The 24,711-nt window shown below is 37.0% G+C and overlaps 1 protein-coding gene and 1 pseudogene across 1 annotated transcript; both read left to right on the forward strand.

Annotated features, from left to right (window-relative positions):
• Positions 1-1,529: 1,529 nt before the first annotated feature.
• Positions 1,530-14,485, forward strand: LOC127186609 (sulfotransferase 1E1). The gene is made up of 7 exons (XM_051142868.1): positions 1,530-1,677; positions 3,882-4,007; positions 4,596-4,693; positions 9,571-9,697; positions 11,755-11,849; positions 13,187-13,367; positions 14,373-14,485. Exons 1-7 carry the CDS (start codon positions 1,530-1,532, stop codon positions 14,483-14,485), a joined length of 888 nt encoding a protein of 295 aa, XP_050998825.1.
• A 2,490-nt stretch (positions 14,486-16,975) lies between these two features.
• Positions 16,976-19,569, forward strand: LOC127186607 (RAB7A-interacting MON1-CCZ1 complex subunit 1-like; annotated as a pseudogene).
• Positions 19,570-24,711: the final 5,142 nt, after the last annotated feature.

Raw genomic sequence — 24,711 nt, forward strand, 5'->3', positions numbered from 1 at the left:
GTAGCCTGCTATCCTTCCTCTGAGTGCCACCAGGTCTCCCCATTCAGGGGATGTGGTCAAATATGAGGCACCAGAGTACGTGTGAAAGTCAGTCCCCACTCTCGACTCAACTGTGGAGAATGTCCTCTCCATTGGCTAGATCTGGGTAGGAGTTTGAAGTTTATGGCCTGTATTGGCTGGTACCATAGTTTGAGCAGGGCCTCTGGACCCAAATCTGCCTATCATAATTTTCTTCTTGTAGGTTTCTAGGACCCTCTGGAGCCTTCTATATCCCCATTCTCCCATGCTTCTCTCACCTAGAGTCCCAATAGGAGGTCTTCCCCTCCGTCCCCGTTTCCTGGCTAGTGAAGACTTTCATGGGTATGCCCCTTGGGCTAGTATGCAGATATAAATGAGTATATACCATTTAACTCTTTCTGCTTCTGGGTTAACTCACTCATTATGATCATTTCTAGCTCAATCCATTTGTCCACAAGTTTAGGGAATTCCTTGTTTTTAATAGCTGAGTAGTATTCCATAGTGTATATGTACCACAGTTTCTTTATCCATTCTTCTACTGAATATATACCATTCTTGTGATAAAAATAGACCAGTAAATGACATGACCACGATTCGATTAACTAGCAATTAGCTTGTATTACTTAATAGTCCTAAACAGTCTGCAATTGCGCTTTCAAGGTATGGGAAGTAAACTTTGTATTATAATTGAGTTGCAAATATATATGTGTATATACATATATGTAGCATGTGTTCTCACTTGCATGTTTTATCTTAGCCATTCTGATACGTGTAACATGGAATCTCAGAATCAATTTGATCAGCAGTCACGTTTTGGACATAAGTTTCACAGTGTCTTAATTTTACTTCGCTTTAAATACATTCATCAAACATTTGAATTCCTTTTGTTCAACTACATATATTCAGGAACAAGGAAAGATTTTGGTTAGATACCTGTCAGGACCTTTGTAAGGTGTCAGCCCATCTTTATAATTTAATGCTGACACAATCAAACTTTCTGATGAGACATGGTTATATTTTAAGACTTCTTAGTATGCTTAATAAATTTTGACAAAATTGAAGATTATTTTCCGTTCAATCATAGATTTTTATATATAGATAGATATAACGTTTATATGTCAAAATAAATATGTATGTGACACTATAATCTAATGTGTAAGTTATACTCTACATTGCCTTGTACATTTGCAATAGGAATATATCTAATATGAATACAAAGTAGTTAAACACAAAAAACACACATATGTGAATTTACATTGCATTTTCTTTTATTTAAGATAGATTATTTTCTCACAAAATATACCCTGATTATAGAGATTTTGTCATAAAATATACACTGATTATATGTTCCCTTCTCTCTACTAAGATTAAGTATGTTGTGCCCTGTGTCACAGGTAAGAAGCAACAGACATTTAAGTGGCCTTAATATACATAGTTTTTGCTAATGTGAAAGCATTGCAAAGTTCATGCAAATTTGAAACATCTGTCTTTTTCCAGTATACCACTTTGATATGGAGACTCCTGTGCCTGAGTATTATGAAATTTTTGGTGAGTTCCGTGGAATTCTATTGGATAAACGGTTCACCAAATATTGGGATGATGTTGAAACATTCTTGGCAAGGCCAGATGACCTTGTCATTGCTACATATCCTAAATCTGGTAAGTGCCTTTGCTATGACAGGATGTTGTTTTGACACATAGGAACTATAACCCTACTTTGGATCATCAATTTTTAAGAGTTCATCTGACTATCACTCATTTTCCAATAAAGAGACAGTTGTATTTTGGTGTCAAAATATTAACATAGTGCACCTTATCAACTCTATTCCACAGTCTCAAACTCCAAGTACACAATTAGTAACCTCATTAAGTCATGAATAAATGAAAAGCATTCATCACACAATTATATCATTCAGTGTAGAAGAGTCAACCTAAGATATGTACTGCATAATGAATATTTTAAACTACTGTACTTATATTATTGCTGCACATATGGATATTAAAAACCTGTCCAGAAGGAATAAAAAACTCTTTCAGACAACCACCTCCTTTTCATTGCATGCATTAACAAATGCTAATTTTATTACATGCATCCACAGATTGCAATTCTTTTTTTCTGGGATTTGCTCTCCTAATAGTTTTAGAGTCTTAAAATTATATACACCAGAAACTGAAGAAGTCCAATCTTATAGTCTCTGTCTGCTTTTTAATGGTTAGCACTTAAAAATAAATCAGTCATCTATTTATGACCATGTGACCTGATTATCCTAATACTTAGAAGGCATGAGATTCATGAGTTTGAGACCTGCCATATCTACGCTGAGGGATTCTGTATCAAATGAAATAGTATCACACACACACGCACACACACACACGTACACACACACACACACACGCACACACACACACACACACATATACGCACACACACACACATACGCACATGCGAAGATGAGATAGAACCACTATGTCTGTGGTAACTTTTTCCTAAAGCTGTTCCTCTTTTTCTCTTCTGGCCTCAGTTCAATGGCAACACAACACTATCATCAAAATGTTTAGCCAACATATCCTGATAATTATGTCTCATAGTTGGCATCTTACTGGGTATTTCATCTTCATTTCACCACTGCATTTATTCTCTAAATAAAAATTGTCTTTCAAAACACATTTTTATGTTCTTTCTGTATAACTTTAATATTCTCTACTTAATATAAATACCAAGGGATTTTATGACTACCAAGAACTTACCTCTATAACCTTACCAAATGTATCTCTTCAAGCAAGTTCTTTGTTTTAACCTGTGTATTTCATGCCTGTTTTCTTTTCACCACTATATAGTTATCAGATGACCCAGCTCAAAAAAGAATCTCATACTGCTGCCTCATAGGGCTCTTCCTTATCTCATGCAAGTGGTGAGATCATACTAGCAATTTATTAATCTTAAGTCAATTGTCTTTTCTTCATAAGGGAACTTCATCTTTCATTAAGATAAATTTATTTTTATTTTATGCATGAGTGTTTTATCTGCATGTATGTACTTGCACTGCTTATACACTTAGTGTCCACATAGAAAGAAAAAAGGAAGATGTCAGTTTCTGTAGAACTAGAGAAATAGATTCTTTGAGCTGCCAGTTTGGTATTGAGGGCCAAACGTGGGTCCTCTGCTTGAGCAACAAATGCCCTTAACTGCTGAACCACATTGCTCCTGTTTCATGAGGGAACTTCTCATTTAACACCCTAGATGCTATATCAGTGACAGCAGCACAGAGCATATATCCTTCCTTGTATGTTTCAAACTCTGTATTCTTGTCTGTATAACATGTTAAGAAATAAAATTATACTTTGTCATTACTGATTTTCTTCTTCTCTCTCTCTCTCTCTCTCTCTCTCTCTCTCTCTCTCTCTCTCTCTCTCCCTTTCTCTCTCTCTCTTTCTCTCTCTCTCTCTCATCGTATTCATCAAAGGCCAGAAATGCAATTCATACTCTTCTACAATCTCTGAGTGAGGCCTCGGTTTAGGCACACAAACTACCAGTAAAGTCTGTAGCTGGAAAGTATGGTTGTGTGTGTCACCCAAGCTTCTCTTTTTATTCAAGTCTCCTCACTTCTTACTCATAACAGTTGAAGTTCAGAGTGTGATGAGCTTTTATAATGTCACAATTCATCATGGGAAGGTTTGGGCACATTCAGCAGTTGTTATTCATGACACTATACATTTATATTTTCTGAAGTTATTCTGGGTGATGTATGTTACATATTCAAGAAAACATCATTTGAGTTTGGATGTTGTCAAACACTATTAAAATAATACTGTTACCAGCCATATGGGTTCACTGGATAATAAGGTGTGTTTAATTTTTATAGGAACTACATGGGTCAGTGAAATTGTATATATGATCTATAAAGAAGGTGATGTGGAAAAATGCAAAGAGGATGCAATTTTTAACAGGGTTCCTTTCCTGGAATGCAGAAATGAAGATCTAATAAATGGTAATTTTATATTTTATTTTTAAAGATGCATACACGCATTTAAGATGCATGTATATGGTATGATAGATAATATAGATATGGTTATGTTGCAATAAAAGTAAAGGAATTTAAACAACATGAGCAAATTAATATTCTGTCATCTATATAGCAGATTCTACCACTGTAAATCCAGCATAGTCCTATAGTATGCCATGGGCCTGGAATAGTGAATGATCCTAACTATTGTATGTGATCAGGAAAGTCTTGTAATATGCCAGCATTTCCTTCTAAGTTTCCAAGGGCTGAAAATATTATATATAATAGGAAACTTCACTGAATTTCAAGGATAGTCACAACTGTATTTATAAAAGTTTGCTTATCAACATGTCAAAAATTATTCACTTCAATTGATGAAAATGTTTGATCTTACTTTGCAGTTTATTTAATAATTTTCTTTACAGGGAGATTGCATTATTATTATTATTATTATTATTATTATTATTATTATTATTATTATTATGTCAATTTAAAATATGAAATAATCTCTTTTAAAATACTCATTAAAATTTATATGAACATTTTTCAAATTATCTATTATTTTTAAATGAGGTGTGAAACAATTGAAAGGGAAGGAATCTCCTAGGATAGTGAAAACTCACCTGCCACCCGATCTTCTTCCAGCATCATTTTGGGAAAAGAATTGCAAGGTAACCAGAATTACATTTTTTATTAGGCTTGCATTAAACTCTTGCCACTTTACAGATACAGGTATCACCTAAAAGGCATTTTATACACACTTAATTACTCTTTTCTTTTAACACACAGATTTTTCAACAAATGTGAACTATTTTTAGCATAATCCAAGTTTAGATTGTATTTACACCTCTTTTTTTGTCTTGGCTTATGGTGATTCTGAAAACTAGTTAAACTCTAAGCCTTTGTTTCCAGGTAGTAGAAGACCAGTAGTGTGATTTTTTTTTTTTTTTTTTTTACAAGAACTGAGTACAATCACTTTTGTAACCTCAACCTGGTGCTTAACGCACCAGATGCACTGAATAAATGCAAGAAACCTGCATTTATATCCCAGTGTATTGAATGCCTTTATTTTACAAAATATTGTGTGTGACTAACTGTGCGGCATTCAAATTAATCAGGACACGATATCCAGACAAGTGTCTTGACATAAGCATTTACTCAGTGAAGGAAAGTGGCTGTTATTATCCATTTCATTGCTAATAATATACTCACACCTGGAAAACTACAAGAAAGATATTTATTTGGGTTTGTGGTTCTGATCCAGGGCAAGATGTTTTATTTGCTGATGTTTTACTTGTTTTACTTGCCTTCTTGTTGACAAAGTTTCAAGGCAAAATACAAGTCAGCAGAAACATTACATATTTATGTCTCTAGTCTCTCTTTTCTTTAAACTACCAGCACTTAGGAGTTTGCTACTACAGTGACGTTTTCTAAACCTTGACACTGCCAAAAAGCCCAAACTCTAAATACCAAAGTCAAATTGTATTCATTCTACAATACACAATGTTCATTGTGAACATTGAACTTGAACGGGAATTTTGGAGGGTGCAAACCATTCTCAAAAATACCAGTTCCTGTAAGGTGCTAGGGACATAAGACACAGATAATCATTAATTCCATGGAAACAGTGTCTGAGAGTAAAGGAATAAGTAAACAGACTCTATGGGTAGTGCTTAGATCATAGAAGAGAAGACTTCTAATGCAGATGCTTGATTTTAAAAGATGAGGAATTCATTCAAACCCAGAGACATTCCCAGGAGACCTCAGGAACCAGGTCAGCTTGCCTGGAAAGTTAAGCATCCATGCTATGTAGAAGATTCAAAGAAAGTTTCTTAGGACTTACCATAGGAAAGCTGGATGTCAAGTTCAGACTTGGATATTACTTTACTTGTAGTAAGATTGAGCTGCTTTGTAGAGAAAAGGTCACACAATTCTCCAGCGCAGGCAAAGATTGGCCACAGAGTAGATGTTCTTCTGTATTCTGCCTGCTAGAGCTTCTTGATATAGTTGACACTTTCCAGATATCTGGGGCTCCACACTTCAAAGGTTCTAATGCTTTTATTTTCAACTGAAGTAACATTAAAGACACACCCTCTGTATGCTTTCCCATAGAAAAGCTATCTCACAGTTGTGTACTTTCTTCAAATGTCTCAATACCACTTTTGTTAAGAGTTTTAATCGAGCCCCTTTTTTCGTCTGAAAAGTGTGGTAGGATATTATCGCTCCATTGAACTTGCAGTCAGGTTTTTACTGCATACTGTCTTATGCCTCAGAAGCCATCAAAGGAAAAGACATAACTGAATGGATTTGGCCTTGAATTATTTCAAGATCTATTTTTGCTAAAGTATGTTTGGAGTAGTGGCTAAAAAAAAAAAAAAAAAGGACAAAGAAAGTGATATTAAAAAGAGCAGGACAACAAGTGAGAAAATAATTTAAGGACAATGGTTTTGAGGTTGTAATGTGGTTTAGTGGGAGGTATATGGAATAATATATGAGAAACAGGAGCAGATCTTTGATGGAGAAAAACACACAAGGTGGTGCAGGCTCCAATGTGGAACTTTTAGTGAGATGACAAAATTAAAAATTCACTTATAAAAGTTGTTGGCTAAATAAAAAAAAACAACTAATTATGAATGAGTAAATTAACTTGGTAAATTGGATCCATTGTGAATTTAGATAACAAAAATGTAGAGAGGGTGGAAAGGGTTAGTGAAGAAGGCTTGATGTTTACATTGTTGGTTGAAATGATTGAAAAAAAAAACTCCAAAAAGACATCAGAAGGAGAATTCAAGGGTAGACAGTGATAACTAAATTTTTTTTGTGTGTGTACTAGGAATTCTAGAGACAGTTGCATGGAAAGTAGCAACTCCAGAAAAAAAATTAGATGTTCATTGAAGGAATAAAAAGGACTGCACAGTGAAACATTTACGATATTTAATAATATCCATTAAAGTGAGATCATACAAATCAGATGGAGGTAAAAGTGAGAGACAACAGTGTCTCCAAGAATGTGAAGAGAAACAGTCTCAGTCTGAAATACAGACAACCTATTGAGATTCAAGGAACACTCCTGAAACAAGAGAACAGTGGTGTGGGCAAAGGATGAAAAGTGAGAGGTCAATTTATGGATATAAGGGTGTGTACATTTCCATTCAATTAGCAAAAAGAAGTTGGGAGAATTATAATAAGTTTTAAAAGTCTATTATGTTTAATAGCAAACTTGGTACAAAACAGAAGTATTTTTATTCTCCTTTCGAACTTTTTTGAAAATTCTTTAAACATGAGAACGAGTTTTCAAAGAATAAGCAGAAACCTTTCTTTAAAACCGTTCTGTAAATGCATGAGCAAGCTAAGGAGCTTAACTTAGCTTCTGGTAGAGAGGTAAGGGCAGACACTCTTTGATATCAGTGATAAAGGTCCTGAAAGCCTAAGGACAGAGTATGAACATAGGCTGGCAGACTTCCAGAAACTCCCTACGGGAGCCTTGACAGTCAGCCGTGGAAGAGGCTACATCCTTTGTCTCATTTATTTATTGGTGAGAAAAAATCTGAGTGCAAGAAGAGGGGGCCTTTGCAGGATAGAATTTTATTGTGCTAATGCTAGAAATGGCAGCTTCAGGATTTGCTGATTCACTGATATTTATCTAGTGCATGTAAGCATGAGGATCTTCCTTTCGGGATGTAGCAGCCACTTTTGTTATTAAACAATTAAGGGGAAGCCCTCAAAGGAGTTTAGAGATATGGATTTAATACAACTATGGAAGCATAATTTTTTTTTCTAACTGCAAGCAAGGAACTAGAGGGCATTTTTGTCTTTAGTATCCAAATTGTAATATGGTCTAAAGAACATGCCTATCATCTCCGTACTCAGGAGGCAGAGGTAGGCAGATCGCTGTGAGTTTGAGGCCAGCCTGGTCTACAAAAGAAAGTCCAGGCCAGCCAAGGCTACAAAGAGAAATCCTGTCTCGAAAAACAAAACAAAAGAACAGAAAAACTGTACTCTTGACTGAGTAATCTTTCAACTTGTTTATTTGCATTAATTTCCTTTCAATACTCTTACATAGTTGAATTAACTTAGATTTCATTATTTTTACTCATAAAATTGGGGAAACAATCCGGGTGACTCAAATTTTTATCGGTGAAAATGTCATACAAATAAAAAGTAGGAACAGACATTGACCAGTGCAAGAAATGGCACTATTACATCTGGCTGTTGAATATGTTTCCTAGCAGGATCAGACTAAAGGCCAAGAAGACATAGATCCATAGATCGCATCAACTTAAGATAGTAAAGTACGCTTTTTTCTGTATATTGTTTATATATTTATCTTTTTCCAAAATGAATGTGTATTATTAGTTGTTGGAAAGAATAATCTTTAAATTTTGATAACAACATGGTTGATAACCCTGCCAGTGATTTTTTTATTTTATTAATTTATTCATATTACATCTCAATGGTTATCCCATCCCTTGTATCCTCCCATTCCTCCCTCCCATTTTCCCCTTACTCCTCTCCCTTATGAGGGGGACCTCCTCCTCCTGTATATGCTCATAGAGTATCAAGTCTCTTCTTGGTAGCCTGCTAGCCTTCCTCTGAGTGCCACCAGGTCTCCCCATTCAGGGGATGTGGTCAAATATGAGGCACCACAGTACGTGTGAAAGTCAGACCCCACTCTCCACTCAACTGTGGAGAATCTCCTGTCCATTGGCTAGATGCAGAGAAAGCATTTGGTAAAATCTAACACTCATTTATGTTTAAAGTTTTGGAGAGATCGGGGATACAAGGCACTTTCCTCAACATAATAAAGGCTATATACAGCAAGCCAATAGCCAAAGTCAAAGTAAATGGTGAGATACTCAAGGAAATTCCTCTAAAATCTGGAACAAGGCAAGGTTGCCCACTCTCTCCATATCTCTTCAATATAGTACTTGAAGTTCTAGCCAGAGCAATAAGACAACAAAAGGAGATCAAGAGTATCCAAGTGGGAAAGGAGGAAGTCAAATTATCCCTATTTGCAGATGATAGTCTGCAGTCTACAGAAGTGATCCTCAAAATTCCACCAGAGAACTCCTACAGCTGATAAACACCTTCAGCAAATTGGCTGGATACAAAATTAACTCAAAAAAGTCTGTAGCCTTCCTATACACAAATGACAAGCTTGCAGAGGAAGAAATTAGGAAAACCACACCCTTCACATTAGCCACAAGCAATATAAAATATTTAGGAGTTACTCTAACCAAGCAAGTGAAGGACTTGTTTGAAAAATATTTCAAAATGTGAAGAAAGAGATTGAAGATGACCTGAGAAGATGGAATGATCTTCCTTGCTCATGGATTGGGAGAATTAACATAGTAAAAATGGCCATCTTACCAAAAACAATCTACAGATTCAATGCAATCCCTATCAAAATACCTACACAATTTTTTAAGGACTTTGAAAGTTCAATTCTGAACTTCATATGGAAAAACAAAAAACCCAGAATTGCTAAAACAATCTTGTACAATAAAAGATCTCTGTCAGTGATTTAACAACTTCTTTCATCCTCCAGATGATCTATCTTTGCCGGAATGCCAAGGATGTGGTGGTCTCTTATTATTACTTTTTCCTTATGATAACTAGTTATCCAAATCCTGAATCCTTTTCAGAATTTGTGGAGAAATTTATGCAAGGCCAAGGTAAGAGCAAATTAGCTTCTTTAGATTTTTTTTTCAAAAAAAGAAAAACAAAACAAATGCTATTTTGTGCAAACAACAGGAAATGAATTAATATAAACAGAGATAATATAAAATAACTATATATAAATATACAAACATAGAATTATAACATACAGACATACAATATAAGTAGAATATAAACATATATACAGAAATGAAATAGAAATATATAAATATGTGCAACCGATTAACATAATACATGTAAACAGAAATGTAATATAATATAAATATAAGATGATATAAATATAGAAACATAAGTAGAATGTAAATATAAATATATATGTAAACAGATGTAGACTCTAAGGTTTGTAAGGGATATACTATTTTACAAATTCTAAAATACTGGTGCATAAAGTGATAGCAGGATTTTGTATGTGAGGAGGATGGAAAGTTAGATGCTCTGGGCATTCCATATAATGCCAACAAGTAAATGCATTGGTTCTAGTGTGAACATCAGCGCTGGTAGTTTCCCCTCTATAAGTCTGAGAGTTAGTGTGTCCCTCCTCTAACATACATTTTTATATCTTCAAAATGTTTAGAACATGTTGTGACATGATTGAACAAAAAGTGTGTGAGGGTGTAAAAGCATGGCTCATTTCTTTCCAAGGAAATTGCCAAGGACATAAACAAAGTCAGATATAGGCATATACAGTCATTCTGAATAGCGATGAAGGTCTTGCTTATTCTTCTAGGTATGCAAACTAGATATTTCCATTTTGATTTCACTGAACTGTAAAGAGTTTCTTAAGCACTTTACCATTCCATTAAAATTTTGAGTAAATAACTGAGTGTTTATATTTGAAGACAAAAGGTAAAAGAATAGTTTAAGCTTTGTTAAATAATGTATATGAAGCCGGGCATGGTGGCCAAAGCCTTTAATCCCAGCACACAGGTGGCAGAAGCAGGCAGATCTCTGTGAGTTCGAGGCCAGCCTGGATTACAAAGTGAGTCCAGGACAGGCAGGGCTACACAGAGAAACCCTGTCTTGAAAAACCAAATAGAAAGAAATTTCATAGGGATAACTGAAAGAAAATTTTTTATCCATAGAAGATAATATTGCTCATTAGATCTGTGGCTGCAGGAAAAAATATAATCTACAGCATCTTGAAGAAAATATACGCCTCAGGATTGTCAAGATTCTCCTTGAAAACAGGAGAAAATAATTTATATGCCTTAAAAATGGCGAATTCAATCATTGTAAAGTCATTGTGGGTCTTATCAAAAGAAACTTTGCTTATAGTATCAAAGCACAGAGAAAGGACACAGTGGGTTAATGTCAAGTCAAGACTCATAACATGTTTGCACTGTTTTGTTAGCTTTGGATTTGGTAAAGCTGTTGTGTAAGGACAATAGAAGAAAAGGTGGCAGCATTTGCCACACCATCCCTACCATCGAACCCTTGGAGCAAGAGGGATTGGAATTGTCCCTAAAAGAACACCTTTCGCAATCTAAATTACTAGTCTTATAGATAATGCTCTCATGTTTACTATTCTCTGTCTCTCTGTCTCTGTCTGTCTGTCTGTCTGTCTGTCTGTCTCTCACTCTGTGTATGTGGGTCTGTCTTTCTGTCTGTCTCTCTTTTTCTCTCTCCCTCCCTCCACTATCCCTGCTTCTCTCTGTCCCTCCCCCCTCACACAAACAAATAGAAACACAGAGATATGCACAGACATGAACAATGACACACGTAGCTACACACACACACGCACACACACACACACACACACACACACACACACATGGACACATGCATCAGTATAAAATATGATCTCATTGCACTAAATTGAGTTGGTTTATCTTTTGTCAACATCATCATACATGTCATGATGATAAAACCAAATAAATGTTTCTGAAGATGAAGCTAACAATTTTGTGTCATTATTGTGCTTCTTAATAAGTGGAGCTGGCCTGTTAGTTTTAATTCTACGATCCTTTTGTCTTTTATTAATGAATTGAAAACTTCTGTCAAGCTTATAAGATGATTACCTAATGTCTTTACACCTTTCTTCTTCTAATTTCAGTTCCATATGGTTCCTGGTATGATCATGTAAAATCTTGGTGGGAAAAGAGTAAGAGTGCACATGTGCTATTTATGTTCTATGAGGACATGAAAAAGGTAGGAAAAGGAAAACATATAAATATTCTAGTAATTCTTAAGATAGGTAATTAGGAGTTCAAGCCATATTTGAGCAGAATAGCAAAGATTTGCCTCCAAAAGAATAAAAAAATAATTAAATAACGATGTGACAGTGAACGTGAAAGTGGATATAGTCATTGCTATGTGAGCTTGAGTACTGAAGTCCCTCAACCTTTATTCAGATCCCCAGTCCTTTATTAAACCAGGTAGTTATGGAAACCCACATCTAATCCTAGTGCTATAGACGCAGGCAACGTAAGCTCTGGGTTGAGACAGCCTGTCTTAGTACAGTAAAGTATAGAGCAAAAGAGGAAATTGTGGGGCCCTGCTCAAACTATGGCACCAGCCAAGGACAATACGTGCAGTAAACTTCAAATCCCTACCCAGATCTAGCCAATGGAGAGGACATTCTCCACAGTTTGGGTAGAGAGTGAGGACTGACTTTCATATTACCTCTGCTGCCCCATATTTGACTACGTCCCATGGAGGGGGAGGCTTGGTGGCACTCAGAGGAAGGATAGCAGGCTACCAAGAAGAACTTGATACCCTATGAGCATATACAGGGGGAGGTAATCCCCCTCAGGCACAGTCATAGGGGAGGGAAATAATGGGAAAATGGGAGAGAGGGAGGAATGGGAGGATACAAGGGATGGAATAGCAACAGAGATGTAATATGGATAAATTAATGAAATATAAAACAAAACAAAAACAAAAACTAAACAAAAAAAGACCCTGAAAAAAAAGAAGAAATTATATTACTATGCATTTCTGGCATTCACACTTGAACACACACACATACACACACACACACACACACACACAGACACACACACAAACACACACACACGCACATATGCACATGCACATGTCTATGGAAAAATAAATAAAGAGGAAGGAAAATATTAGGAAGAAGTATTTTACTAGTTATCTCATTTAGTCCTATAAGCTTTTAAAATGTTTCCTGTATCTATTTGTGGATGAGGAAGAATTGTTCTAGAATAGTTTTTTTCTTCATTATATATTCAATTCCAATATGACCTGATAGAAAATAATGCTCCCTATCATTTTTTCTTTTTTTTTCTTTCTTTTTTTAAATTTTATTTTATTTATTTATTCATATTACATCTCAATGGTTATCCCCTACCTTGTATCCTCCCATTCCTCCCTCCCTGCTATTTTCCCCTTACTCCCGTCCCCTATGACTATGACCCAGGGAGACCTCCTCCCCCTGTTTATGCTCATAGGGTATCAAGTCTCCTGTTAGCTATTCACCAATTTTTGTTACGTTGGTTTTCAATCGCTTTGTTTCTCCCTAGGATATCAGAAGAGAAGTGATAAAATTGATTGAGTTCCTGGGGAAAAAGCCCTCAGAGGAGCTTGTGGACAAAATCATCCAGCACACTTCATTCCAGGAAATGAAGAACAATCCATCCACCAATTACACAATGATGCCAGATGAAATAATGAACCAAAAAGTATCGCCTTTCATGAGAAAGGGTGAGAAGAGAAAGCCATGTGGCTCTCTGTTAAAAGCTCTAAGCTGCCATGACTTATGCAAAAATCTACTCAAGGTTATTCACCCTGCATAACTAGCACACGCTTTCCTCACAACTGTTTTATTTTGAATATTCTTATTGAGTTATCAATTGTGCAGAGGATTTAGACACTGTTTATTAATGCATCAAATACCATATTTACTAATAATGAATACCTGTTTCTTGTTTATCCAGTTTAAGGAATATTCTTTAGTCTCGGCATCAGTATAATACTAAAATGTGTCAACTGTCATTAACCTGCTCTGTGTATCTTGTGTGTATACCGTACACCAAGTACATATTACCTCTATAGATTATGATTTCTAACTTGGAATATAGCTTTATTATCTCATTTTGAGATGAAAAAAACAAGTTCCTAAAAGTCACATTTTCCTTCTACAAATGACAGAACGTTTTAAATACTAAATGATTAAGGTAGGAATTAAAAATAAGTATATTTATCAATAATATTAAAAACACAATGAAAAGAAAATTTATTTACATAGGAGCATTACCTGGGAAAATTACAGTCAATTTGTATACCTGAAATTTGAGATTTTTTTTATATAGCATTTAGGCAGCAGTGTCATTTATGTAATTGGATACAAAAGCATAAGTGTGGATTTGAGAGAGATTTATCAGCACAAAGATGGTATTCAATAATTTAATAGTCATTACACCACGGATCTCACCGTAGAAGTCCTGATGTATGAGAGAAAAATCAAAGAAGGAAACTCATCTGAAGTAATATAGGAAAGAAAGGGTGAGCCAAGTAAATTTTTGTCAGGACAACAAAAACAAATAATTTATCTTTCTAAAAATCAGCAGTGCGGTCCTTGAATATTTGATTGGGAAAACTGCATATTAGGAGAAAATGTTCACATTATTAATGAAGTAGATACAAGATAGTGAACTCCCACAGTTCTGGTTCAAAGAGCTGATGCTGTTTCTGTCTGTGTTGCCACAGGAATTGTTGGGGACTGGAAGAACCACTTCACAGCAGCGCTGAGAGAGAGGTTTGAGGAGCACTACAAACAGCAGATGAAGGACTGCACTGTGAAGTTTAGAACAGAGCTCTGAGATACTTCCTTCTCTTGTATCCGAAACCGGGATGTTCTTCCAACTTATCCTGCAGTTTCTCTTGCTTTGCCTTTCAGTAGAAGTAAGAGTCTATGAAAGGCTGACGGTTTAATTTCGATCTGTTTTTCAAACTCTCACGTCAATTTAATTTCTGAATAGTTTGACGGCAGCATCACATTTTCTTATATATAACATAAACATTGTCCTCAAACAGCATTCAAATATTTCTAATAAAAATAATTTGATGTCTCTATATTTAAATATCCATGCATTCATTACAATATAAATACTTCCTTGGTGATGCACAGGCCAACAAACATAAAAGTGCATTGAGAGTGGCAAGTAGGCAACCTTGTGATTGTGTTTGGAAGCCGAAAACATACACAATTATATGAACAAATTAAAACAATCCCAACAATTATAAGGCCACTTTACGATAACATGTAAAGGTTCATAAATTATAGAAAATTGGTTAAACTAAAATAAAAGAAATGTATTTTCTTATGTTTTAAGCCTTTAGTCCATGCGGATGTAGCACAGGATCACGGACTGCACTCACAGTCATGTAGAGTCATGCAAGATTTCCATAACTTGGAATTCAGAGATTTTCCAATAAAGCACCATTTGAATAATACAGTATAAACATAGTCCATGTATTGTTTTATGTATGTTGAACCACCCCAGTATCTCTGGGAATGATAGGGCTTGATAGTGATGGATCACGAAAAACAAAGCACCAAGGCTCATAGTAGTTGTTTGAGAGTTTCTTTGAGTGTGTTTGGATCCTACTCAACTGCCTCCCCCAGCTGTTCCCAGATCCACCTCCCTTCCTTAAGCACACAGCTTTGTAATCTGTCATTTTCCTTTGAAACCCTTCAAGACCAATTTGTGCTTCCCAGATAGACTTAGGTGTATGCTTTCTCACGGTAGCATGGTCAAATTACTGGGGCTACCCTCTAGGAGAAAACTATAGCTTATTCTACCAGCAGCTAGCAATTGCCAATGTCTCCAAGGCTTGGGGTGGTATATGTGCCCAATTCCATCTCTGTGCTAGAAGTTGGTCTGGCTTGGACTCGTGCCAAGTGCAAGGCTGCTTGTTTTTGCATGTTGTCACAACTTACATAAGATCATATTTGTAGCCCCGCCTTCTGTGGAAGAATTTAATGCTTCCTTGTAGTCACTGACCACCTCTGGCTTCTACATTCATACTGTTCCCAGTGATTCCTGAAGCTGGAAGGAGGGTGGGTGAGGGATATATCCTCCCTTTGGGGCTGCAGTATCCACTCACTATTGTGTAGGGAGGTATTTGCAGAGAGTAGGCAAATCTCCCTAGGAAACACTAACCAATTACAGTGATTCAAACTGTGACAGTAAAATGTGTGTCAGTCAGACTTCAGCTTGATCAAACAGGTGGGAAAGGTTAGGACATTTATTTTCAGTTTGTCCTCATCTCAAATAAAATTAAATTATGTGAATGTGGGCAATTTGCTCTTAGTCACTGTCATAAGCCAAGCACATGGAATTGCCACCTGTGCATAGTAAATTCTAAAATAATTGATCAACCAATGAGAGGGTGAATCTGTGACTATCAAGTCATAAACATTTATCTTTAGTAACAGCCAATTCTACAGGTCCCTAATTATACATAAAATCCTTACATTGCTATCACTTGTATTGTCTTGAAATTAAAATTTATTTTAAATGAATTATTCAATAATTTTGTTTCAAATCTCAGTCTTAAGGCCAAAGTTAAACTGAAGAAAGAAAATTTAAGGCAAATTTTTAGTGACAAATATTCCGAGGTAAAATGCTAAATTTCAAAGTCTCCATTAGTGATTTTTTTGTTTGTTTACTTGCTTGTTTGTTTTTTGTTTTTCGAGACAGGATTTTTCTGTGTAGTTCTGGCCATCCTGGAATTTATTCTGTTGGCCAGGCTGTCCTGAACTCACAGTAGTCTGCCTGCCTCTGCCTCCCAAGTGCTGGGATGGAAGTCGTGCGCCACCATTGCCAGGCTTAGTGATTGCTCTTTATGAAAATTTCAGGAAGAACTCCTAGCCAATTCTGCTGATGAATCTAAGGATCTCAGATTCCACACATCTGCAAAAACATATGGTTATTTCCTGTGCATGTTACTTTGTGGAGCCACTAACTCCAGGCTTGCTGTGACAGAAATATTTGGTAACCTTTATAGACTCAACTCATGCGTCTATTCCTATTTCTCTGTAGGCCTTGGTAATCTGAGCCACTGGCTGCTTTTGATGCTCTGAAAGAATAACTGGGCTCCAAATTTCCAGTGCTTCCGATATCTCTCTTAACCCTCTGCCATACTTGGAACCTGGTGGTTTTTTTTTTTTTTTTTTTTTCTTTCATGTAATTCTTGTAGAGTTTACCATATGGGTGTTTACCATAAGGTCTCTAATATCCCTTAGGTTTGACTCATTTGATATTCCTGTGCATGGCAACATCAAGATTCACTCCTTAATGTTACACATGTACTCAATGTGTAAGAAAAGATATGGGCCCGAGATAGCCATAGAGGCTGTAGTGTCCAGTGTGGTGAGGCCGGTCGAAGAGCTTGGGGAATTGGCTCATGCCCATATACAGCACCTTAGCAAAGCTGCAGGGAAAGACAATCACTTTTTAATTCAGGTTTCTGCAGCTCTATAAAAAATGAAACTCTTTGATGCTTGTCATCTTCTTGAGGTAGGCTGGGTGTTGCCAGGAGTTAACCTTTTTTTCAAAGAATCTTAAAAATATTAAAAGCATCTTTAAACGCCATCTTCTGTATGTTACCTTATTGATCTATTAAACCTAGGATGTATATTCTTTTTAAAATATTTTTATTAATTTTTTCAGATTACATCTCTGTTGTTATCCCATCCCTTGTATCCTCCCATTCCTCCCTCCCTCCCATTTTCTCCTTACTCTCCTCCCCTATGAATGTGACTGAGGGGGTCCTCCTCCCCCTGTATATGCTCATAGGGTATCAAGTCTCTTCTTGGTAGCCTGCTATCCTTCCTCTGAGTGCCCCCAGGCCTCCCCATCCAGGGGACGTGGTCAAATATGGGGCAGTAAAGTTCGTGTGAAAGTCACAAACTGAGAAGAATGTCCTGTCCATTGGGTAGATCTGGGTAGGGGTTCGAAGTTTACTGCATGTTTTGTCTGTGGCTGGTGCCATAGTTTGAGCAGGACCCCTGGGCCCAGATCTGCGCATCATAATATTATTCTTATAGGTTTCTGGGACCCTCTGGATCCTTCTAGTTCCTCATTCTCCCATGCTTCTTTCACCTAGAGACCCAATAGGATGTCCTCCCCTGGGTCCCACTTTCCTGGTAAGTGAAGACATTCATGGGACATGCCCCTTGGGCAAGTGTCCTGTTGTAAGTGAATATATACCATTCTTGTGATAAAAATAGACCAGTAGGTGGCATGACCACGATTTGATTAACTAGCAATTAGCTTGTATTACTTAATAGTCCTAAACAGTCTGCAATTGTGCTTTCAAGATATGGGAAGTAAACTTTGTATTATAATTAAGTTGTATGGTTTCAATACCTCATATTAGAGTATGCAAATATATATGTATATACATATATATAGTGATAGGGTGTGGACAGTAATCTTAAATTTGAAATCTATGCCAATGTATCATAATTAAAATAATTTTGCATCAATATACAAAATTTTGTACCAATAAATTAAAAATAACTTTATAGAAATGGCTTCAAATTTTGCAAATCAGCCACTGGGCAAAACACCCTAATTTCTGCCACAGACAGAATTCTGCCTAAAAATGGGCAATCTTGGATGCAGGTAGAGTCCATGGCCAAACTCTGCCAAAACAGAGTAAGCAAGTCTTCAATTGCTCCTGCCTCACAAATATGTCTGTCAGATATATTGGGCCCTGAAGGCTGAAGATGAGGCTCCAATGTTATAGAGAATTTTGGGTGACTGCTGAGGCAGTAAACTGTCTCTGTCATTTTCTCATTTTGAAAGCTGTCAACCTGCACCTCCAGTTCACTCACATAATTAATTTTATTCCTTCTCGAGTCTCTGATGGAGCTGAAGATCAGATAGTTTAGCTTACAGTTAAGCTTAATTGTTTAGGGTTTAAGATGTTTTTAGATCTAGATAGACGTTTTAACTTGACAGAGATGAGATATGATCGATACTGATTTTCATTCAGGATTTTAGACTCACCAAGACAGGAAAGACATTTTCTGAAAGGTTACAAAATACAATTAGCCAAGACACCAGGAATGTAACATTTATATACTCCCTGATTGTTTCATGGTTCTTTATGTAGTTCTTTTTAATTTATGTGTAATAATATAAGTGTATATGCCAAAAATACTTTTAAAAAAATTGAAGCTCTTATATGAGAAAACCACAAAGGTTCAAATCCATCAGATCTTTTGAAACTATACACACAGGGCCATATTGGACACAACATATTTGGAGGAGAACAGTCTAGTAGATGAATATTTTCCTGAAGACTGTTCTCCCCAGAAAGTAAAAGAGCTGTTGACTGTTCTTTCAGACCTGGAATTTTAGTTAAAGAAAACAATATGCATCCCAAACTGGTGAGTTGCTTGAGGATGACCTCCTGCAATGCCTCTCTTGGAGACGAGGGGCCCTGTTATATATGCAGGGCCATTCTCTGACTAACAGAAGGGTGTGGCTCCTGGGAAAATATAAATTGCTTCCGAAGTACCTTGTTGATGCGATCAATCACTTGTTGTAGATGCTAAATTATCGATACCCTATCCAGCTAAATGAAGGTATTTCTTTCTAAGACCCAGACACAGCTAAACTACCGAGAACAGGAATATTTAGCAACACCATGTGCTGGCTATGCTGTACTGTGGAGAAATGTGCTACTAGGGGTTGAAGCACTGCCCAGATCTACAGTCAGAGCATCACGAGGTCAACACCGACGTCTTTGGAGCAAGCTGCACCACACACAAAGAGCCCTTGGATTGCTGAGATGTAGGAGAAAAAGATATTTGAAGAAGCATGTGTCAGTGTGTGAAGGACCCTTGAAGGAGCAGGAGTGGGACACAATAAATGCAATGCATTTCTGAGGCTTCTTCTGGTGGCGTTGTACCTAGGTGATCACCCAGTCCTCAAAAATCAAAAGGAGATCCCTGGAATGGAAAGGAGGGCTTCAGAAAAGGAGATGCACTACACTGATCTCGAGAATATTACATTACGTAAAGATGGCCGAGGTGGCCACTCTTCTCTACTGCTGTCACCTTTCATTGCATCGTCTTAAACCTGTGAAGAAAGAATTCTTTAATTCTAAAATGCACATATTGTCATTCTAACTGAACTTGAACTCCATATAATCCTGCCACTGGAAAGAGGAACCCAATGTAGAGTGATAGTTGTTTATTTAAATTTTTAGGTTATATTTCCATTGCAGTAAACTATATGCAACACAAAATCTCCTTTTTTTGAAGTGTGCATACTTCAGAGATAAAAATCAGCTTTTCTCCTTGTTTCAAATATATACTATGGATATAAATATAGGCAATTAAAAGATTATGACTAAAATATTTTTATTATAAATTGTTTTTATTAATTTATTCTTGTTACATCTCAATGTTTGTCATATCCCTTGTATCCTCCCATTCTTCCCTCCCTCCCATTTTCCCCTTACTCCCCTCCCCTATGACTGTTCCTGAGGGGGATTACCTCCCCCTGTATATGCTCATAGGTTATCAAGTCTCTTCTTGGTAACCTGCTGTCCTTCCTCTGAGTGCCACCAGGTCTCCCCCTCCAGGGGATATGGTACAATGTGAGGCACCAGAGTACGTGAGAAAGTCATATCCTACTCTTCACTCAACTGTGGAGAAGGTTCTGACCATTGGCTAGATCTGGGTCGGGGTTTAAAATTTACCGCCTGTATTGTCCTTGGCTGGTGCCTTAGTTTGAGCGTGACCCCTGGGCCCAAATTGCTGGTGGGAATACAAACTAGTACAGCCACTTTGGAAATCTATCTGGTGCTATCTCAGAAAAATGGGAATAAGGCTTCCTCAAGACCCACCTATTCCACTCCTTGGAATATACCCAGAAGATGCTCTAGCACACAACAAGAAAATTTGCTCATCCATGTTCATAGCCGCCTCATTCATAATAGCCAGAACATGGAAACAGTCTAAGTGTCCCTTAGTAGAAGAATGGATAAAGAAACTGTGGTACATATACACTATGGAATACTACGCAGCTATGAAATACAAGGAATTCCCAAAATTTGTGCACAAATGGATTGAACTAGAAATGATCATAATGAGTGAGTTAACCCAGAAGCACAAAGACTCAAATGGTATATACTCACTTATATCTGCATACTAGCCCACGGGGAACTACTAAGGACCTGCTTACCCTGTCTTGGCAGAGTTTGGCTGTCAACTCTGCCTGCATCCAAGCTTGCCCCCTTTTAGGCAGAATTCTGTCTGTGGCAGAAATGAGGACATTTTGCCCAGTGGCTGGTTTGCCATATTTGAAGCCATTTCCATAGGAGGTTCTTTGATGCTCACCATCTTCTATGAGGTAGGCTGGGTGTCCCAGGAGGTAGCCTGTCTTGTTTTCAAAGAATGTTTAGAGTAATAAAAACAGCTTTAATGCCATATTCTGTAGGTCTAACATTAAAATTTCATTTCCAGTAAGGTAAACAACAAACAATCTTTAAAAACTCAATCTTATGTATTTTGCCATGAATTACTAATAATACTTAAACTATTTACTTATCCATCCTATAAACTCTTTTCATAGTTTGGTTAAGACAAAAACTGCATGTTTCCTCAAAAAATGAAGGTAAAAATCAATGTAGGTGAGTCTGTCACTAGTTCAGGTGCTTTAGGGTACATCTTTGTGTGTGATGAACTTTACATATGTTTTGCCTTTAGCAGCATTGAAAGCTTACAGTCTTGCTCACCATTTTTCTCCCTACCTGAAATCTTGTCACTCTGTGATGGTCTGTATGTCTTCTGATGCACTATACTTGTGTTCTAGTAATATTTTCACACTCCAGTACTTCCTGTGACTGCACCTAAACATTAGTCACCTCTACCCCTGTTCTTTCACAGAAATTCTAGATTATGAAGGAGGAAACTGCCATGCCCTCCATAACAGTAGTGTATATATTTCCCTCAGAAGAGTAAAATGTTACTTGGACTAAATCTAAGAAGATAAGACTCTATCTTCAGAAGCTGAGAGCTTCCATTTTTGCTTCTATGACCTTGTTTAGCTCACTGGTTGGTACATGTACACTTTACTCCCTCTCCCCCAAAACAATTGGAGAACAATTTTCAGACCATAGTAGTTGCAGTTCTTTCTACTATGGTATTATAATACAACAAGATGCATTTTCTTTTGTTCATTTAACTTTGATGAACAAATTGTTTTATTTAGAGTGAAGTAATCTCAAAATACCAAATACTCCACCTAAAGACAGTAAGGAAATCTATTATAGAGTTTTTAAACAGCTATTGTGTGTCTACTGCATGCCACGTTTTGTCCTAGGCACTGAGGTTATAGCATTGTAAACACTCTCCTATTATGGGAGTGTAGTGGAAGAAGAATACAGTATGCCAATACACTATAAAGCGTTAAGCAGGTGTAAAGGACTAAGGTGACTTGGACATGGGTGATGCGTACCGCCTATCAGCCTTGGGCTTTTTATTCCTTTCAGGTGGCTTTCTTTCTACCTTTCAGTTCCCTTCTCTGTCTCCTATAAGGTTGCTACATCTGCCCACAGTAGCCAAAACTCTGTAGTTTCTTTGGTATTACTTCCCTATTCATTTTAAACACAACATGAGGTAACATAGTATGGAAATATTATATTAAGAGGTACTTTATATAGTCCCAATTAATGAATGCATTATATATTCATGCTGGCATGTAGTAGTTTTTGTTTTCCTACTTCTAGTGAAAATCAACTTAACTTCAGTTTGCATTATCTGCACTTTTCACAATCCTTAGCCATTTATCATTCTTTACTCAGTATGAATTTTCTGTTGTGGAGCAGGCTTTAGGACTTGATTTCATAGCCTGTTTCTTGCTGTGTGTATCAGCTTTCTGCCTACTGTGCCTTTTTTTTTTTTATGTTAAGGCACATATCATGGCATTCCCTTATCCTTTGCTTACAGTGAGGCGAGTGAGGTGAGAGTCACAACTGGAAGGCCACCATAAACTCCAGTCCTAGCTTTACAGTCTTGTACTCAGTATTCTGATGTTTGGTAAATGTGAACTGTGTCTGAAGCATCCTCAGAATTATCTTCACAATGTTTTAAAAACCCCACCACTATTAACATGGCTATTTTAGATTGCTTGTCTCCTTGGTCTGTCTTTCCAGGGCCATATTTGTAATCCCATGAGGATGTGTCATCTGCTACAGGAGCCCATAGTTCTCCTGAATTACTTACCCGGAGTTCTTTTTAATATATGAAATATATTGTGGAAGTATTATATCAACATAACCTTAATGTAGCCAGAAGTAAGAGCATTCATTATGTGCTTATGCTGGTATTTAGCAGTTTTGTTTTTGCAACTTTTAGTGACATTTTTCAACTACAGTGTTTTGGAACATATGATTAAGAAAGTAAAACCATATTTCTGCCACCCCCCAAAAAAAAGAAAAGAAAAAAAAGGGAGGCTCTGTACTTTCTTTTTACATCTAGTATTGTCAGAGTATGGGTAATTTTGAAAAAAATCCACCCAGTTATTATGCTTCAACAGACCCATATTTTTTGTGCCATGTATAACGGATGTCATATGGTTTTCCATTTTTGTTTTTGTATGCTGTCTGTATGGTGATATTCATTTATGTGTCATACATTCATATGTCACAGGCACACATTCTACTAATTCATCAGTTTTGTCCCTGGGAACATTTTATTGTATATTCATTTCTATAAACATTTAAATAAATTTCACCATTCCAATTGGCAATAGCTTAAAAGCAACACTAGCTTAGAGTCAATGTTCTACTCTGAAATAATTGTGATCGACAATGAAAGCCTGTTGTTTTCATTGTAGAAGTTCCTAGGAAAGAGGAGCAAAACACAGACGCTGTTCCAGGCCTCCCGTGCCCCTCTAAGACAATCCATGGAAAGGTGACATCTCGGGGGCACCACAACTGCCAAGGCAAGAGCATGTTCCCCGTGAAAGAGAAAGGGCAAGGGAAACCAAGAAAAGAAATGCAGAGCAAATTCTACTCCTTCAATGGTCCTGATCCATGCCAGGACAAGTTGGGATGTCTACAGGGAAATAAGAAATAAGGAACAGAGTAAATTCAGTTTTCTCTAGGTAGCTTCATTCCACCTTAGGCTCGTGGGAAGTTTAAACAAATTTGCCTATATTTACAGTGAAATGCCAGGATTTGTGGTGGTATCTGGAGTGGAGGTTTATCTGAAGCCACACATCTACTACGAGCTGTCCCTAGTGAGGCATCTGGAGGTCCACAAAGGTATTTATTGCAGGCATAAACTCTCTAAAATTGTTTTAGGAGATCTAAAACAATTTAACTTTTGAAACCATGTGAACCAAATCAGGAAATTCATAATCAGGAACTAATTCATCTGAATAACAAACAGTACATCTTCAACAAAATCCTAGAAGAAGTTTGCTCAATCAGAGCTGGTCAATACCCAGAAAGTAACAGTTCACACCAATGCCAGATGTATTTACTATTAGTTTTTCGAGACAGAGTTTCTCTGGGTAAACTTGGCTGTCCCAGGCTCGCTTTGTAGACCAAGCTGGCCCTGGTCTCACAATGATCCACCTGCCTCTGCCTCTCTGGGTGCTGGGATAAAGGCATGCACCACCGTGCCTAGCTTTAAATGCCAGATTTTACAGAGATGCAGCAGTGCACAATTGACAAGGTTGGAAGCAATTCTGGATCATCTCCAGAAATCTCTCATACCCACTAAAATACCTCAAATCAATGGTTCCAGCATGTCAAAGGCTGGAAGCAGTTTCGGGGTGCATCATGATACAAGACCTTGTAAAACCAGATCACCTCCTAGATGGCCCACATGCCTAGTGAGCTCCCTTAACAGGGTGGCTCTTGCCACATAGTGTTCAGCTATTTGTATTCAGCAACCAAGCTGATAAAATGAGATATGATAGATATTAATTTACATTCAGAATCTTAGATGCACTAAGATAGGAAAGATGTTTTCTTTAATGTTGGCAAATACAAATAGCCAAAACACTATGAA

Source organism: Acomys russatus, unplaced genomic scaffold (assembly GCF_903995435.1).
Source record: "Acomys russatus unplaced genomic scaffold, mAcoRus1.1, whole genome shotgun sequence".
Classification (NCBI taxonomy): domain Eukaryota; kingdom Metazoa; phylum Chordata; class Mammalia; order Rodentia; family Muridae; genus Acomys; species Acomys russatus.

Excerpts from the sequence above, each read along its gene's own strand:
- LOC127186609 (XM_051142868.1), top strand. The coding sequence starts at position 1,530 with ATGGAGACTCCTGTGCCTGAGTATTATGAAATTTTTGGTGAGTTCCGT. Across the intron at positions 9,698-11,754 it reads GAAATTTATGCAAGGCCAAG|TTCCATATGGTTCCTGGTAT; the intron begins GTAAGAGCAAAT and ends TTCTAATTTCAG. Across the intron at positions 13,368-14,372 it reads ATCGCCTTTCATGAGAAAGG|GAATTGTTGGGGACTGGAAG; the intron begins GTGAGAAGAGAA and ends GTGTTGCCACAG.